A 19,504-nucleotide genomic window follows, 5' to 3' on the forward strand; every position below is an offset into this window, starting at 1 on the left:
CAGCATTCAAAATAAGAGTTAGCACATTTAATTTCCTTATCTGTTATTCACATTAGTTGTGTACTACCCACCTACCTAAAGTATTTGGGTACAGAATGCATGTTCAAGTGCCCTGCTGAGCAACTCCCTGCCTTGAGGCTTCACCAAATTATTGCTTTTCAAATTAATAATCACTCCTCCATGGGACACAGGACTACTGCAGCAAACCTTCCCAGCTGTTGATCTGGGAAAGACCAGGGACAGTGCCATCCAAAGATGTGCTTTGCCCAGTTTTATGTAGTGACTGGCATTTCAGAAGGATGTAAATATCCTCGAATCACACAAACTCTTTCTCTTCCTCACACGTTTTTTTTTTCTCTTCCAGTAGGTTCCATTTTAAGCACACAGATTTCAAGGTTTATTCAAAACCCCACATGGGGTCAACAGTTCCTGCTTGTGGGGGAGGGAAACAGCCAATTCAAAAGTTCCTTATCCCTGTCCCATGAGTAATCTGATGGGAAAAAGCCAGGAGGAGATGCTGAAACACTGGCTGAACGCCAGGGAGACATTCTGAGTGCTTGCAGAATGGATCTGCCATCGGAAAACACACCAGGGGACCCACAAACTGGACATCTGAGCAAACCCACATTGTTGGCAGCAGCGAGAAGGATCCCCAAACCATTTGGGGCAAATATTCAATGAATAATTTAAGAATTTATAAAAGTATCAGTAACTGTATAAATGGAGAAAATTTATCCAAGCCTGCTGAGCAGAGTGGGGAGGCCCTGGCACAGGTTGCCCACAGAAGCTGTGGCTGCCCCACCCCTGCAAGTGTCCCAGGCCAGGTTGGAGCAACTTGGGATAGTGGAAGGTGTCCCTGCCCATGGCAGGGGGTGGGACTGGATGTCTTTAAGTTCCCTTCCAACCCAAACCATTCCACATATGCACAGACACTGAAGGTCCCTCTTCCCCCAAATGTATAAGAAAAAAAAGCTTTTTAATAGTATTACTTCAGAAAAACAAAGACACCTGCAGCCAGAACTCCCATAAAAACCCCAAATGTACCCTTTAAGTTAACAGAAGGGACAGAAACTCCTTACAAAGGTACCTGCTTGGAATTCCAGCCACTTCCATCTTCTTACCCTGACAGAGTCCACAAAAGGGGGAGAACATCCCACTGTGTATCAACTCCTGAGGCAATGAGATATGGCAGAGCTTGAATCCTGATCCCTCCATTTGGGGCTGCCTTGTCTGACACAGAGCTGACAGCAAAGTGCTCTTACCACATCTAGGAACAAATGCACTCCATAATTCCTGCATTGGAATGTCTTCTGGAAATTAGAGCATTATTTTTAAGTATTTATAATTTAAAAGTGATGAGGGCACATACTGAGCACGTAATTATCTCATACCACCAGCGTTGCCTGGAATGCTTATTAATCAATTAGGCTTTAGATTAAACAGCTACAGAACACCTCTGAAAAGAATACCTGAACCAGAAGATGAATCATAGAATCACAGAATCAGCTGGGTTGGAAGGGACCTCCCAGATCATCAAGTCCAACCCTTGATCCAACCCCGCCGTGGTTCCCAGCCCATGGCACTGATGCCACATCCAGTCTGTCCTTAAACACCTCCAGGGATGGAGAATCCACCCCCTCCCTGGGCAGCCCATTCCAATGGCTGAGCACCCTCTCTGGAAAAAAATTCTTTCTAATGTCCAACCTAAACCTCCCCTGGCACAGCTGAAGACTGAGCCCTCTTGTCTTGCTGATAAATCACCCAAAACCATCTGGTTTACCCTCAGTGTCTCAGTTACAACCAAACACGCGGAGGGCTGTGCCGGATCCCTCAGAATTCCAGAGGCACCATCCCTGCTCACACCCTGGGCATCCCACAGTTCCTCAGGCTGGCACTGGGAAGCACCTGCTGGCTTTTGTTTACGAGGGATTTCTTTTGCAAAGGGCTTTTTTCCTTTTTTTTTTTTCCTCACTCACCCACCACCTCCCCGTATCTCCTCTCACCAATCTCCTCCTCCTCCTCCTCCCAGCAGGGAGTGTTTTTTCCGAGCTTTCAGACAGCACAAGGTTCCACCACACGAGCAGAAACCCTCCAGAAAATCAACAGCACCGGTGTATTCAGGCAGTGCCACCCTGGAAAGTGCTACAGGGAGAGCCAGAAAAAAAATCTCACATCCTTATATAAAGCTCTGGGAGCATCAGATTCCTCTCAAGGGATTGATACCTTAATACAAAAATCTGCTGCAGGAAAAGGAGCCACAACTCGTAGCAAAAGAACCACGAGTCTCCCCAAATTCACAATGTTCAGGCTCTAATGGATCCAGCCTGGAATTCTTTCCCAGCACGGATGAGGTTTTCTAGGCTTGATGGATTTGGGGGGAGTTTTGTTTAGTTTGGTTCTGGTTTTTTTTTTTAATAATTGAAGTCTATGGTTTGCAAGAGCTCCTGAAAGCAGACTGGTTTTTTTCCTTTTTTTAAGGTTTAGTTTGTTTTTTGTCCAACTCCCCCCTCAAATATAACGGATGTTTAAAGCATATTTAGTGGCTCAGCTAAAGCAACTAATGAGTGTTACGTAAGATGTCTCTCCATGTAGAACAATCTGTTCCAAAAGTTACCAAAAATAGCAATTCTCTAAACACTGCTGTGATGCAATATTTAACCACTTACTGCATTAGCAGGCCAATTGGTCCATTGTACTTCAAAAAAGATATATGCATACTTTGAAACTTAAAAATATATATATATATACGCTTCAAAACTTAAAAAAAATATATACTTCAAAACTTAAAAAAGTATATATACACTTCAAAACTTAAAATATGTATGTATATATTCAAGTGTTCTTACGATGTTTTCTTACCTAGGTTGGTTATATTTAAAAAAAAGTATGTATATATATACTTCAAAACTTGAAAAAAGTACATATATATACTTCAAAACATAAAAACATACTTATATACATACTTCAAAACTTGAAAAAGTATATATACTTCAATACTTAAAAATATATATAATTATATATACTATATATAATTTTATAATATATATAATAGTCTATATAATATCCTATAATAGCCTAATATATATTATAATACATATATTACATATAATATATATTATATAAAATATAGTCTATTGAATATCCTATAATAGTCTATTGAATATATTCTATAGGATATTATATATTATAGTACATATAATATTTTATATATAATATATAATATAAAATAGTCTATAGAATCTCCTATAGAATATATTCAATAGGATCTAATTATAGATCCTATTGATATATTCTACAGATATATAATATCCTAATCTATAGGATATTATATAATACATATTATATATAATACATATAATATAAAATACAGTCTATATAATATATATAAAATACAGTCTATATAATCTCCTATAGAATATATTCAATAGGATCTAATTATAGATTCTATTGATATATCCTATAGATATACAATATCCTATTCTGCAGGATATTACATATTATAATACACATTATATATAATATATATAATGTAAAATACAGTCTATATAATATCCTATAGAATATATTCAATAGGATTTACTTATAGATCCTACTGATATATCCTGTAGATATATAATATCCTATAGGATATTATATATTATAATACATATTATATATAATATAAAATACAGTCTATATAATATCCTATAGAATATATGCAATAGACTATTATAGGATATTATATAGACTCCATTTTATAATATAACTTATATTATAATATATATTATAATATTATATATTATATAATTAATATAATATATTATATAATTATATAATATATTATATATTATATTTTAATATTATATATTATATGTAATATGTACTATAATATATATTAGATAGACTATTATAACACATATATATAATATGTAATATGTATAAAATATAGTCTATATAACATCTGTAATGTATATGTAATGTGTAATATGATATAAGGTACAATATACATTTAATATCCACCATATTGATCTATAATCTACACAAGCACCCGGGGGGTGTATTTGTCTGTGCAGCCCCCGAGTCGCTGGCCGTGTCCTTACCGAGGCTGGTGGGTTTGATCAGCTCGTCCAGCAGGTCGTAGAAGGGCAGTTTCTGCAGTTTGATGTCGGGGTGCACGGGGTGCAGGGCCGAGGTGAGGTGGGGCAGTTCCAGTTCGTGTTTGGGGCCCAGCAGGGACACGGGGAGCAGCGGGGACGTGGCGGGGTGGCCGTCGTAGCCGAGCTGTGGAATGGTGGATGGAGACAGCGTGGCCGGCATGGAGCTCGAGTGCACGCTGGGGATGGACAGGTCTGCGGGGGTCATGATTTTCTGGGGGAACCTCCTCCGGTAGAGTTCTTTGATTTTCATCTGCACGGCGGGGCTGCAGCCGGCCTTGAGCAGGTGCAGGGCTTTCGTGAGCAGTTCGTGTTTGCGGCCGTGCTTGTTCCTCCCCGCGTAGCCCAGCAGCACCTGAAGTTCCGAAACTCGAAGGCTCATAACCATTTGCTTCAAGGGAACAACACAGAAAGTCAGCGTTGGGGTGACAGCATCTCACACAGCAACAGCACAACGGGGGGGTCAGCCCACCAGGCACAAAGTTTTTGACTTTGTTGTGTCACCTCTTTCACCACATTGTTCCAAGAAACTCCGAATTTCTGCTTTATCATTTCAGCCCTTTTGGCGGCTCCACCAGCCAACCCTGTGCCTGGCACGGCCTTAAAGCTCACAAGAAAACCCACCTGCAGCAAACCAACCGAGTGCTTTTCCCATATAAACCCTGTCACATCCCAGCTGGTTCCCAGGGCAAGCATGCCAACAATTCCTAAAAAACTGAACCTGGTCAGTCTTTACAACTGACTTGAAACTTCCAACTGCCCAAGCAGGAACAACTGTTATCAAAACAGGTAGGGCATTGTGGTGGGTTGGCCTTGGCTGGACACCAAGTGCCCACCCAGCTGCTCTATCAGACAGTGCCACTGCTCTGCCCCCCCAATTATCTCCAGCACAATGCAAAGCAGGACTTGCTTATACATATATATCTATTTTATACAGCAGTTTTTCAAGGGATTTCCATTCCTGAAGGACAGCAATGCTGGGGGGGGGGAAAAAAACACTGAGAAAAGGATAAGTTGCCAGTAAAAAATAAAGCTGTAAATGTAATTATTTCTTAATCACTGTCCTTCAAGTTAAAAGTCCTTCATATTAAAAAGTCAACACCTCCACTGATTATCTCCAGTACAATGCAAAGCAGGACTTGCTTATACATATATCTATTTTAAACAGCAATTTTTCAAGGGATTTCCATTCCTGAAGGACAGCAATGCTGGGGGGGAAAACTCTGAGAAAAGGACAAGTTGCCAGTAACAAATAAATCTGTAATCACTGTCCTTCAAGCACCTATAATGTTAAAAAGTCAACACCTCCATTCTGGTCCCACTGATTATCTTCAGTACAATGCAAAGCAGGACTTGCTTACAAGATATATCTATTTTAAACAGCAGTTTTTCAAGGGATTTCCATTCCTGAAGGACAGCAATGCTGGGGGGGAAAAAAACCACTGAGAAAAGGATAAGTTGCCAGTAAAAAATAAAGCTGTAAATGTAACTGTTTCTTAATCCCTGTAAATGCAATTATTGTAAATAATTATTGTAAATAATTACATTTACAATAAATGTAATTATTTCTCAAGCCCTGTCCTTCAAGCATCTAATAATGTTGAAAAGTTACGATTCCTGTAGCTGAATGTAAAACAAGTTATATACTGACAATATCCGAGCTGTGCCAGTCCTTAACTCTGGAAAACTTCCCTTCCCACTCCTTCCCTCCCTTTCTGCCATGCAAAACTAATCCACACAGGTTCAAAGGAAAGGAGAGAAAGGGCTGATGTTAAATAGAAAGAAATTATAACCCAATTTGTGTGCAATCCCATATCGCCGTTCCTGGGTTAAAGGGAACATCTTCCCATTCCCTTTCCTTCCTTCTCCCATTGGAGCTGCGTGTCCTGGCTGGGATGGGGGAGCTGGGCTTTGCCTTCTATTAATTAACATCTTCATTTACACAGTCATTTGCTGCCTCCCAGTATGAATCAAACTGGTAGGACTTGTCAAGGGTTTCACTTCTTCGGGAAGTGAGAAAAACCCTTTGCAAGGCAGCGAAACCCCAAATGCCCCATGAGCACCCAGTGCTGCCCTGCTGGGCACACGGGAGCCAAATCAACCCCTGAACCTGAGTTTGATTGAAAAATTCGATTGAAAAATTCATCTCAGGGCTTGACAGTGGCTTGTTCATCATCAGAATCCTGCAGAATTCGGGATTCCCAAGAAATCCCAAGGCAGTGAAATGCCTGGAATCCACTGCCACAAGTGGCACTCTGTACAGAACCAGTAAATGCCCTTCACAAAACCATTACTCACACCCTGAGTATTTTTTAGTCAATCCCAAAAGATCAAACTCAAAGTAATACTTGATGGGTATCACTGGCACTAAACCAATCCAGCACATGAGGCTTCTGCAATTCCCCAGCCACTGAAGGCCAAAGAACCCAACCAGAACTTGCATTTGCAGTCTCTGAAATCAAGTCCAAACGCTCCCATCCTCTCTAGTCCTTCAAACTGTGCAAAGCAGTCACATACATTAATTTTTTTCACATTAATTCTTAAACCTGAAGTGCCAATTAGAAAGTGTGGTATCCTTAGTTTCAGCAAAACCACCCCAAAACTCCCATCCATCAGACAGCAATTTTTCCAGCACCTGCAAGAGACCTTGTAGATCTCCTTGTAGGATTTCCCCACACTGAAACCATGTCATTTCAAAGCCCTAAATTAGATGATTCATGTATTTAATGAGGTTTGCACCCAAGCAGACTGAACTCAAACCTGCCACGGTTCTGCTCTGCTGAACCACAGCACCAGAGCTCAGGAACCTGGCTGCAAATCCTAGATAAGCCTTCCTTGCAGACTTCCACAAACCCTCTGGATGTACCAGGAATTCATTTTTTTAAGCCTGAATACCCTGAGAACTTTCTTCACACTTTTAACTGCAGGACTGTCACTGAGCTACTAACGAGAACAGACGAGGTATCTTAAGAAATTGAGATTTCTTACAAGAATAAGGCATTTCATTACAGGCTGAAGTGTTGACAGCTGAAAGTGAAACAAATAGATTTGAAACATGGGGAAAAAAACCACTATTTATAACGCTTTACAAACATTTCTTCAACAGAGTGAGTAGTTACAGCTGAAGGGTTTAATGCCACCACCATTAAAAGTCACTTCCTGAGCAGCCAGAACCTCTCAGAGCTTCACTGTGTTCTTGTTTTGTGATAAACTCAAAGGCCCAGCTTGCAAAAAACACAGAGGATTAAGAAATAATTGAGCCAACGGCAAAGCTCCTGCTACAGGTTGGATGTTTTCCATTTTTAAGGTAAAGGCAGGTTAGAAATGAGCCTACAGAAAGCAGGGTCCAGACTCTCCCAGACCAAAACAAACAAAATTTCTCCACATCTTCCCCACTCTGGCACATTCCTGACAGAGGAGACAAGAACAATTGTGTTTGCAATGTTCACTACAAAATCCATCCCTGAAAAAGCAGCACTAAAGCCTGGTGGGTTTATTACAGCTCCAGACTTTATTGGTAAACCTTTCTTCCTCATAAGAAAGGGAATAAAGATAAATATAAAATACAGAGAGGGGCAAAATAAAGAGAGGCAACGGTTTAAAGAGAGGCAATGAATATAACAAAGAGAAAATATATGAAAATAAAGAGGAAATGCCTTAAAACAATCCACACACTCACTTCCACAGGGCTTTGCCAGTGGATCGTGTCCATCAGGGGCACTGGGACACAGAGCCTGAGAAAACAGGGAAAAATCTCACAGGTTGCTGCAACATGAATGGGAAAATTCCTCTCCCCTCCTCCAACACCGTATTTTATTGGAGGACACAGCCCAGTTCTACCAGAAGTGCCACTGCCCAAGCCCCTGGCACACTGGCACCCTCATCCTGGAACAGGCAGGATAATTCCAGCAGGGAAACAAGCTGAATGCACAAAACACGTGAAAAAGCTGCAATTTATATCTTTTTTTCCCTGTCACATCTCACCTCATCACAATTCCAACCCCTTGCTGGCTTAGTTGCAGCTGCAAAGCTGAAGGGCAAAGACACAAAGCCTTTTGCTTCAGGAAATCTTGCTTTTCTTCCCTGTTGCCTGAAGTAGTTGAGCAAAAAGATCACAGGCTCTTGCCAGGGACAAAACCCACCCCAAAGAGTCTGACCCCAACAACAGCAAATCTCCACAGAGCAGTAACTGCCCCCACCTCTGGCTGCTTATCAGAATTGGCAAAATGTTTGGAGTTTGCTTTCCTACAGGAAATCAAGTAACAAAACAACAAAAGAAAGCTGAATTAAAGAGAAATAAAAGGATATACCCAGCTCCCAAGGACTGAGTGCAGGATCATCTCACACACTGCAATGCCAGTTATGGTAGACAGTAAATACCTGATCCTCCAAACATCACTAGTGCACAAAAACCGATGCCAATGAGCTGCAAAAAGGTTGAGCTCTTTGCCACTTGCCCAACTGGGGCGTGAGAAACACAGGAGAGCAAACCAGTTCCAGGTCCAACAAATCCCAGCACCAAACACACGAGGTGCTCTGCTGACGTTGTGCTTTTTGGTACCTGTCACACCCAGGGAAGACCCAAAATTCAAAGAGAGGGCGAGGACAGTGGAAAGATGGTTCAGAGTGTAAAAGAGACGAACAAGCGTCACAAAAACCCGACTTATCTCAGGTTAGCAGCGACTTTCTGTTTTGTGTAAACACCTTCCTGGGGTGTAGAAGGCAACTCTGATCTCCAGACACACAGCTGACATTTCCTGCTCGACAACACAACTCCAGCACGTGTTCTCTGCAAAAGGAATTAGTCATGGGATTGCTGGATCCTTATCCATGCTCCCCCTCCAACCCTCCCTCACCCAAGGCCTGAGACTACACTCCATCCATCCCATCCCTCCCAAAGCCAGCTGGGCATTCCACTGCCATAAGACAAGTCACATAATGAGGCAGGAGGTCCATGGAACCACAGAGGATGGTTTATTTGCCCACTTCCCAGTTGCCTGTTTCCAATCCATGCCACTTTTCCGGGCTGTGTCATCCCAACCATTCGATGCCGTTCATGCTCCCGATGAATCCCCTGATTTCTGCACAGTGAGGAAACATTCTCAAGCAGCTCACCTGGAAACCAGGACTATTTCCTGGAAACAAGGACTATTTCCTGGAAACAAGGACTATTTCCTGCTCCACACCTACCTCAGATAACTAATAAGGTTTGGAAGAAAACGGCTTAAGTCCAAAAGTGATCGACGAGCAGCATCCAACGTCATTGTCCTACTTCCCTCCATCCATAGGAAAGGGATGTTCCACCTACAGCACTTCCAAAGAAGTCAGGACACTTTTTAAAAGCTTAAAGATATGAAAATTGTTTAAGGTAAGAATCATTTACTTTGGTTTTCTCTGCAAGGACAACAGCAGAGATGAAATCTCTTTTCAGTTCAGTTGTTCCAACCATCAAGGACATTAAGTTCCAACCATCAAGCCCAGGCTGGGCTGATTCCTGACTGGAGAAGTCCAACAGGTCAGAGCCAAGAAAATTGCTTTCAAGAACTGGATCTTGTCTCACTGACCTATGAAGGCTGAGAATTAAGTTTAAAAATAAAAAAATATAAGTGTTGTTGCCTCTGGGTAAGAAATTCCTTCACTGACCCTGTGCCTGGGCACATGATTTGGGGATGGGCACTAAAAAAGCAGGATTCAGACAGGGAACTTCAGTTCTGGACTGGAAAACACACAGAGGCTTCAACACTGGCTGGAAATGCAGGAAGATGAGCTGCAAGTCCTGCTGCTCCAGAAAGGATCACATACAGGCTATCTGTAAGATCCAACATCACCCCCAGTGAACCTGCACCCTTCTTCCCATTTTTGGAAGGGAGGGACTTGTCTGAGGGGGAAAAAACGGGCAGCAGGCAGTATTTATTATTTTTTTTAATAAACTGAGCAGTGTTCACAGTGTGATGCACAAGATGATGTTTTCAAAGCCCTTTCATCCATCTGTGGCAGCACCCAGAGCCCCAACAGCTTGAGGAGTTCTTGGAAAGTGTGTTTCTCCTCCTCCACTAATCAGCCCCACGATCTACCTGGAGAATCCAAGTTATTTCTGGATGTTTATGATAACTAGAAGCTGTGAATAAGCTCCAAAACACATTCAAAAGATGTGCCAGCACAACAAGAAGCATCTGGCTTGGTACCACACCGCATTCAGTGCCTAAAGCAACACAACAGGTCCTCCCCAATTCTCCAACCATTAACAGGGAAGCTAAAGGGGAAAAAAAGAAAAGGAAAAGAAAAAAAAAAATCACTCAAATACCAGTCAAAAGATGGAAGAAAAGAGTAAGTAAAAAGAGAAAGAAGAAACTCAATGGGAGGTCACTCATTTATAAGCAGTAATTTCAGAGTGACAGTAAATTTCTGTTATTAGAAACAGAGTGATTAGTTTAGTGATCTTTTAGTGATTAAGAATCATTATTACAGAAGAGAGCAGGCACTGCAGCAAGTTCCTTCCTGGGTGGAGGGCAACACAAATGGAAATTTCCCCCCTTATGAAAAAAAGGAAACTGCTATTCCAGGAATTCCACAATGCACTTCCAAAAGACAGGTAAAAAGAAAAATCATCAAAATTGTCCTTGTTTCTAATAAAAGCAAGTAGGAAGCATTAGATGAGAATGGAAATGGTTCTGAATTGATCTCAGTAAACCTCCAACACCCAGCTGTAAAAATACAGCTCCTGCACGTATGAGCAGCCTTTTTAATCCCTGATATCAATTTTCCAGAGGAGGAAGCTATATCTGAGCTAGGGGAGCTCTCTGCTCTTCCACAGAATAAACTCCTGGCCATTTAAGGTTTGTGAAAACGGGAAATCGGGAAGGTCAAAATATTCCCATCTTTTATGAAGCCACGTTGCCCGGCCCTAAATCCTACCTGCAAGACTCCCACAAAGGAAGCCTGAGTGGAGGCTGAACCATAAAAACTGCAACCAACCTCCCGAAATTCTGCACGAGGGAGTGAAACAACCCCAATTCCTGGAAGCTCCAGGGAGCCCCCGAGGACAGGCTGGGACTTCCTGCGTTTGTCCAAGGCAACCAAAACACCCCTGGGCTGAAGGGCCTGTAATTCAAACCAGAGGGGAGGCAAAGGCACAGCACAACACTCATAAATATGCAACATCCCACAGCCTTTAAGGAGGCTGCTGGTTTTCCTAATGAAAAGCTCATCTGTCTCCTGGAGGTGCTGGGAAGCAGGACAGAGCTAAAGGAGCAGGTACAAATATTATTTGCCTTTTATTGCACACATAAGATCAAGTATTTCTTAATCAAAGAAACCTTCCTCTGTTGACACAGTTTATCATAAAGAACACGCTGCAATTGGATGAGCAAATCTATACATTGGTCCAGCTGGCAATAAGAGCAGATTTAAAACCATTAAGAATGAGTCAGCAAAATGAGGAACTGATACTGGAAATGCCAAAATAGAGCTGCTGGTGGTGTCTCCATCGAGCTGGGCTTCCTTAAGCTCAAGCTCTGTATTCATGATTTGCACCAAGTAATGTATTCTCTGCCAGGCCAGCCCAAAAATCACCCCAAAGCTGGAGCCATCCGGGGTTATTTACCTTTGCCTGCTCACAAACAAAGTATTTCCCTGGAATTACACGGTTGTGTTTCTGTTCACAGAAATGTTATGACCCTCGAATGATGAAGCTCTTTTCCAGCCTCAGTGGCTTTATGATTCTCAGATTCCAGTCCCTGCCAACACTAAAAATCTCTGTCAGGGAAGAAATCCCAAAAACTGTAGGATTTTTTAGCTCAGTCTGAAGCTTCTGGGCAGGAGCTCCTGTCTTTTCCCACCACAATCCTTCTGTATTCAACTCATGTAACCACTTACCAACTGTATCATAACCCTTGAAATTGGAATTCCACAGGAAACTCGTCCAAGGAACATTTTCTTACCTGCCTTTGGCAAATACCAGTTGCTTATATCTGTTGTGCTGGTAAAACGTGACTGCCCCCAAATTCAGTAAGTTTTAGGAAGGTCAGAGCAATGTTCATACCTAAACAATAAATAGATTTAATACTCATAAATTTAAGCTCTGAATTCCAGCCCGCAGTCCAGAGCCCACCAGTGACACCACCAAGTTGTTAAGAGATGTCTGTCACAGGTTTTAAGAAAACCCACAGTGATAAAAGTCTCAAAACTCAGTGAAGAGTGACAGGATATTGCAAAAGCAAATAGAAAGGCAGCTCCAGCCCCCTGAACTGGCTGCTGGTAACAACAGGCAGAGTTTGGAATTTTTAATATAATCCCCAAGTCTTAAAGGTTCTCTTATGCTTTTGGCAGATGCCTGTGGCATTCTGCTGTGGGAAACACCTTCTAAAAGCACTGACACACAGACCCGGGAGTATTAGGGCAGGGAATGGCCCTTCTAGACCTCCATCCCACCCCCTTCCCTGCCTCTGGAAGGGAGATTCAGCCAGACTGTGTGATCACACCCCCAAAATGCCAATTGGGTGCTCAAACACTTAAACCTGTGACATTTTTTTGGTTTATGATGACTTAAACCCCACGTTGTGCCCTGGCTGCACGTTCCCACCGTGGGGGCAGAGCCACTGGGGCAGCTCAAACTGCAGGAGGGATGGGCTGGAGAAAATCTGCAAGTCTGGAGTCGTGTCTGAACAGTGTTTGATTTAAAGCAAAGGCACATTTTATCTTAATCCATGAGGAAAGTTTTACCGTCCTCGGGAGACTCTCCCCACCAGGTGAGCCAGATCATTACCCTGGTATTAAATGAGGTTGCTCACACAGTGGTAATCTCCATCTCTGCTCTTGGAGGCTCCAGGTTTTTTCAGCCACGCTCCAACCTAATTGTCCCTGGAGTATTTATCTTCCAGATGGGAATTGTTTTCCCAGAGCTCACAGCATTTCCAGGACGAGTCGTTGCAGAAAGACCAGTTTAGACAATCTCTGGCTACAAAACCAGGAGCCTCTCAAAGAGCAAACAGCTCCCACCTCAGGCTAAGAGGGAACAAGATTATTTCCAGCTCTTTGGGAGGGGGTCATGGCCAGACAAATTTACTTTTTATTAAGAATGTTCTTCCCCTTAACTGAGCCTTTGTGGCTGACAGGAGAGCCAGTTCCTATGGAATAAACTGCAGTGGAGCCTGAGCCAGGCACAGACACAGCCAAAAGAGCTTCTAAACACCCCCTGTCCTGTCAGAATCTGACAAATCACAAAATATAACAACTTCTACAGCATTCAAGAATAGTCTGAAAGACTGTCCCTTTGCATAAAACAAGGAAAAAGATAGAGGACCAGGAAGTCTCAGCTTCTGGAAGCCACACGGGAGGTCACAAACACATATTTATTTCCCCTCCCTCAGTGATTTAAAACAAATAAAACGTATGTTTTAAAATACACAACCAACAGAAAATGAATTGTTACATAAACTGACCGATCTGGGATTTACAGACAGAGAACCTATAAAATGAGGATCCCTTCAGCCATCACTTCCCAGCAGAACAGCAGAGAAAGAAGCTGCAGTTGCTTTCTGAATATCTCACATACCTGCATGAAGCACATGGAGCTTTTGTGGGTCAATTTTGCAGGAAAAGCTGGAGAAGAATGTACCTGGAATTCCATGAATGTACTTGCATTGCAACATGGATAAAGAGGCTTCCAGGAGCAGCTTCCAGAGCCTCTCAGCAGCAAGTCCCACATTCCTCCATGCAGGGTTTTTGAAATCTCTGCTGCACCAACAGACATTAGTATTTTGCATGTGTTACTCAGCTGCAGCATCACTTGATTTAAATAAATTACTGCCACAAAAGATGCATATTTTCCTCCAAAATTTAAAGAAAAGATCTTTATTTCTTGCAAATATTCCCCCCCGTGCCCTAAGTTACCACCCAGTTGAGTGGTAACTGAAGAGTTAGTTAAGCACTAAAACTTTGCTATTAATTAGCTCCAAATGAGATAACACTTCTGAATATGAGATCACACAGTCAAATATATCCAAACTATCCACTTTTTTTCCCCTCGTTTGTCCCATTTTCTGGGATGCGGCACAGGAGACAGATTACATCATCCCTGACTATTATTCTGGTATCTCAAAAAGTTTTAATTAAGAATCATATTAAAGTTGGATCCTGACTTGCAAAGTACTGAACAGCAGGGTGAAACCAGTACATAATTGAATCTCATTTCCCTGAAAAGTAACCAATCCCTGTGCTGATGCCCCAAGAGAAGGAAAACTGGAATTATCAGCTCACAATTCACACTTAAAAAAAAAATAAAATTTAAACTCAAATGACACGGGATAAAATGAATGTATTTTTTTAGAGTTTGGAGCAAAATTCCCTTCTGAGAAATGTATTCCCAGGTTTTGTGAACTGGTGGTAACTCAGGGCCATCTCACAGGATGCACCAGGATGTTTGGTTGGGCTTTTATTTGGAACCACAGGAATAGAGAAAAGCCTCCAATAATTGCTCCTAATATCTAGAACACAACTGGGGAGGGAGGAAAGGAGGAAGGATGGGAGAACAGGAAAATCAGGAGATAAGACAAAACAGCAGGTATAGGAAATAATAATTTATCATTAAAAGATATCCTTTTCCAAAGGAAATAAATCTGCTGACAACAAATACCTATGAAATACACTGGCCAAATATCCTATTCCCTTCTCATACTGGTCCACTGAGAATAATAATTTATTACTCCTAACAATTAGTCTTAATTATCACAGAAATAAGCAGTGGAGCCAAAAATCCCCACTGTGTCAATAAGCTGAAAAAAAACATTCAATCAAGCAATCAGACTGGCATCTGCACAGCCTTTAAAAAAAAAACAAACCGAAAAAATAAAGAAAAGGAAAAGCTAATCATTCTGCACAGTATCTCTATTTCATAAGGTCTTCAAACCCATGTATAGAGATTACACCAGGAAAACAAGGTACACACTTCTTTTTAAGCAGTCATAAGTCTTTTCAAGTAAGTCATCGAGATAACATCTTAAACAATAAGAAATTTTCTTTTTATATTCCATTTCTCACATATGTAAATAAAGAATTTGCACGTCTGAAATGGTTTTCCACCATACAGTTGGTGTAAGAAGAATTACTGCCCCTTTGTATTTTACAGGTGAACCAATAGGTTTTTAGGCACCAGCACCAAGAGACAGCATTCCCATGTTTGCAGGGCTCTGGAATGATTTATTCCCAGAATATCAGAGATAATCCCAGATTTTTCTGAGTTGGAAGGGACCCACAAAGCTCGCTGAGCCTACACAGGACCATCCCCAAGAGCCACACCACGTGCCCCAGAGTTATTATTTACATCCCATATTGACACTGATCGGTTTTAAAGCGCCAGAATACATGTTATTATTAATCAGCAGCTGGATAAAACAAGTCCTGGGATGGCAACGGGAGTGCAGGTGGAAATGCTGGCAGGCAGGAGTTCGTGTCCCAGCAAAAGCTCAGCCCCGTTCCCAGCGAGGCGGCTCCGGGCTCCCGGGTCAGTCAGTTAATGAGACACGGATGACTTCTTTGGCTGCTGCTCCCGGCAGTAAAGAATCAGTGAGACTGTCAGGAATCACTTGGATTTCAGTCCAAGTACCGGCACAGCTTGGAAGGAGAGCGACGGGGGCACGGCCTGAATGCGAATCCTGGGAAGGCGCCTGAAGGAGGCAGCGGCACAAAGAAAGGGAAAGCAGGAAGTGCAGGGTTTCATATCTCCCCCAACGACCGGGCTCTTCCCACCATGGAAAAATGCAGAAAGATGACAGAATAATGGGGGAGGAAGCAGAACCTTCCTGCTTTTCTTCAGCTTTCAATGAGGATAAAGAAAACAGTTTCAAACCACAAAGTGCAGCCAGAGGCGGGCTGGGAAGATGCATCTCAGGCAAGGCCTAAACTCCGGACAAAGCTGATCCAAACCCCTCCAAATTCGGGCTATTCTGTCCTTCCATCTTCCAGAGCTTGTCCATGCCAGAAAACTGCATTTTTCTATGTATTAGCTGCAGTGTTACCTATAGGCTCAAGCACGCAGTGAGTTAGAAAGCTATATATATATTCCCTATGCAATATTTTCCTGGCCCACATATAGCACAGACAAAGCTTATTTCCCCATTTTCCCAGTCACTCTGGCACTTGTTAAGGACAGACACTTAGGACACTTGCTCAGTGGGAAGATATTTCTTTTCCCAGTGCCCTCAACCCGACACCCTGTGCCCCTCCCCTTCAGACACCTCATCCTTCAGACGCAATTTCTCTTACAATCAGAGTTAAGATTCAATCACCAATCCAATTCACCATTCCCACAATAACCCCTGCCCTGCATGGAAACAAACTGCTCGATGGAATGAGGGGGTTTATAAGCCAAGTTTCAGCCACACCTATGATTTAAAAATACATGAAAACCATTGCAAGTAAACTCCAAGAACGATCCTGGATTTAACTTGGCTTCAGCCACAAGAACAGCCAGGACTGAAGGAGCTGCCCAAGAAAACTTTGATAGCAAAGTTCAAACTTCCACGGTGATCCCAAGGAAGAGAGAGCAGCAGCACTGACTGCTCCTATCCCACTCCCTCACTTTTCCAAGCCTTCCATGAGCTTCCTTCTCCCCATTCCCCCCCCACTCTCCAGGCAGAGGGAGGATGCTGCTCCAGTCACTGCTCCTTTTCATCTTTACTGCCCAAACTCTTGCCCCACCTCATTAATGCACTCATCCAAATCCCACCCTGAATAGGAATTTGCATATCCACAAGCCTTTGGCAGCTCATTAATGTCCTTTGAATGACTCTCACATGTTCATGAATTTATACTCTGCCTGTCCTTGGTACCTACACAGGCCAAAGGCACAGGGGCTCACAACAAAATAAAGCATTTCCTGGGTTTCTAAAGCCTAGAACTTCAGTGTGAAGTGTCTTCACCTTTGTGCCTCCTAAATTCTCACTAGATAACAACACACAGCTTCTACTTCCAGGTATGGATGTTGCTTCCCAACATTGCTCAGCCTCTGTGTCAAAAGCAAACAACAGTAATATTGGGGGGGGGAAATAAAAATGAAGGCTTCAAGACATCAGAGCCCAAGCAATGAAGGAGTCAAGGCATTTAATCAACTCTTATTTAGCTCAAGCCCTTTGCTAAACTATATGAAAAACAAAGGCACGTTTTACAAAAGTTTTCTAGTTAAGTGAAGATAGGAAACAAGTTCCAACACATCCCTGCTTCCCCTTCAAACAGCTTGGCACCACCTCAGAGTCCTCCATGTGTTTAAAAACAACAGCCCAGCACAGGTCAAAGGCAATCTGCACGCCCAGGCTGCACACACGAGTGTTCTGACAGCAGGAAGAACTTCCTAAAAAAATAAAACCAGGCCACGGATCCTCAGCTGCTTTTCAAAGTTCTTCTGTTACCAGGGTGGCTGAGCTGTTCCAAGAGCAAACAACAGGGGAAGGTCATGTGTGGAGTTCTGGGCTGGCACAGCTTAACCTGTTCCTTGACATCCCAGGAAACCAAGGGATCAATAGGATGACAAAGCTGCTGCTGGTGGGACCCAGTGTAAGGATGGAGGAAAAGTGGGAGAGCTCAGGGATGGAGCAGCTCAACGGACACAACCCAAGTGATGGCTCTGGGAAAAGCTGAGCAGCCAGCCCCAGCCTTCCACACACAGGGATGGCTCTGGTGACCTTTGCCACCCTGGGGCAACTCCTGGGCTCGAGATAAACACACCTCTGAAAACATGGGCTCAGCAGCAAACATGCAAATCCTTGGGGGAAATCATTAGGAAGGGAACAGGGAGCAAAGAAGAAATCATGACACACTGTATAAATCCCTGCTTCATCCAGATCTGCAACTCTATTACTTTTGGTGGCCTCATCTTAAAAAAAATAATATATATATATATACATACACATTAGAAGTGGAAATGTTCACAGAAGGCAGGCACAAGTTTACCAGGATTTCCCCAATGAAGAAACAGCAAAAGCTAAGACTTTTCAACCTAAAAATGGAGGACATGGGGACAAATGTGACACAATCTATAAACCAGGACAGAACAGGGAGAGCAGACAGGGATCAACTTTTCAGTCTCCTCCATTCCACACCAGGACCCGGGGATGAAGCTGGGTGGAACCAGGCTCAGAGGAAAATGAGCAGGGTCCTCACTCAGCAAAGAGCAGCACAAAATTCCCTCCCCAAATACTGTGAATGAAACAAGTTTATAAAGGTTCAAGAGAAATCTGGGCAGGCACTTGGAAAATAGATTTATTCTGCCTCATCCAGCTGGTAGCCCCCTTTGGATCCAGAGGACTGAGCTCCAAGTGGCTGGAGACCAGGGCACTGCTGCAGGGAGGTGACAGTTATTCCCCACACTTTGCCCTGTTGTTGTTTTTCCCTCCTCACTCTTTTCTGGAAGCTGTACCAGGGATGGACCCTTGGTCTGAACCACTACAGCTACTTTGACATTCTTAAGAATCAGTTTATAACACGTTTATTTTTAGCCATTTCCTCAGAAACCCAAGTGACATCGTCAAGAGCCTTGAATAAAAACGTCACTTCTCAACTACGAGAGTCAAATTTTAACACCGAAGAGGTAAGAGCAGAAATGAACTGAACGAAGAGCTGGGTGTGCACCCTCTAGAAAAATATTATCTAAAATCCTTGCAATTCAAACCAACAACAGTCCTGATACTTGATTTTAAAAAAAATGTGAAGCCCTGCCATGGAGTGGCCTCAGAAGATTCACAGATGAGATACTGTTAAATCAACAAGGAACCCACCAAAAAGAACAGCTCGATTTATGTCCCACATTTTCCATCCTGGTGCTGCACATTTATAGGTGCACTCACAGCTCCATCCATAGCCTGGGCAGAGCTGCTCCAACAGCTTTTCCAATAAGCTGAAAACCTACACAAATGCTTGGACTGCTGCAAAGGCTCTTATTTTGCACCAGGGAAACAAGATACAACATCTGCACAAAAGTGAGATCATTTTGTCAGGGGAGTCTCGAGAAACAACATGAGGAATGAATGCATCAGAAAACATTCTCATCCACACAACTTTTTACAACACACTCCTGCAGTTTGGATTACAGATTTTACCTGACCCAAACACATTATCCCTACTGTATTTGGCTGCTGCTTTTCTAAAAAAAATAATAGCGAGCTGCGTTTCTGCTAGAGAGCCAAACAAACCATCTATATTCTATTTTTCGTGCTAATGAATCATTTTTCAGTTGGAAAGATGAACAGGGCAGCTTTATGAAGTCCAGGCCCTGCTCTACCAGTAGGGGAGGGGAACATCTTGCAGAAGGCACTGAGTGAAGGTGAACAAGAAGTTCCAACTCTGAAGATTCTCATGAGATTCTCTGCAGCAAATTTGTC

At 42.7% G+C, this 19,504-nt stretch overlaps 1 protein-coding gene across 1 annotated transcript in view; it reads right to left on the bottom strand.

Annotated features, from left to right (window-relative positions):
* PIAS1 (protein inhibitor of activated STAT 1) overlaps positions 1 to 19,504 on the bottom strand; it is a 54,380-nt gene that overhangs the window by 26,940 nt on the left and 7,936 nt on the right. The window contains 1 exon segment of the mRNA XM_027714710.2: positions 4,080 to 4,524. Within this exon segment, the coding sequence (XP_027570511.2) occupies positions 4,080 to 4,524 (445 nt within the window).

Source organism: Pipra filicauda, unplaced genomic scaffold (genome assembly GCF_003945595.2).
Source record: "Pipra filicauda isolate LSUMZ 115617 unplaced genomic scaffold, ASM394559v2 scaffold70_size2993248_pilon, whole genome shotgun sequence".
NCBI classification, from domain to species: domain Eukaryota; kingdom Metazoa; phylum Chordata; class Aves; order Passeriformes; family Pipridae; genus Pipra; species Pipra filicauda.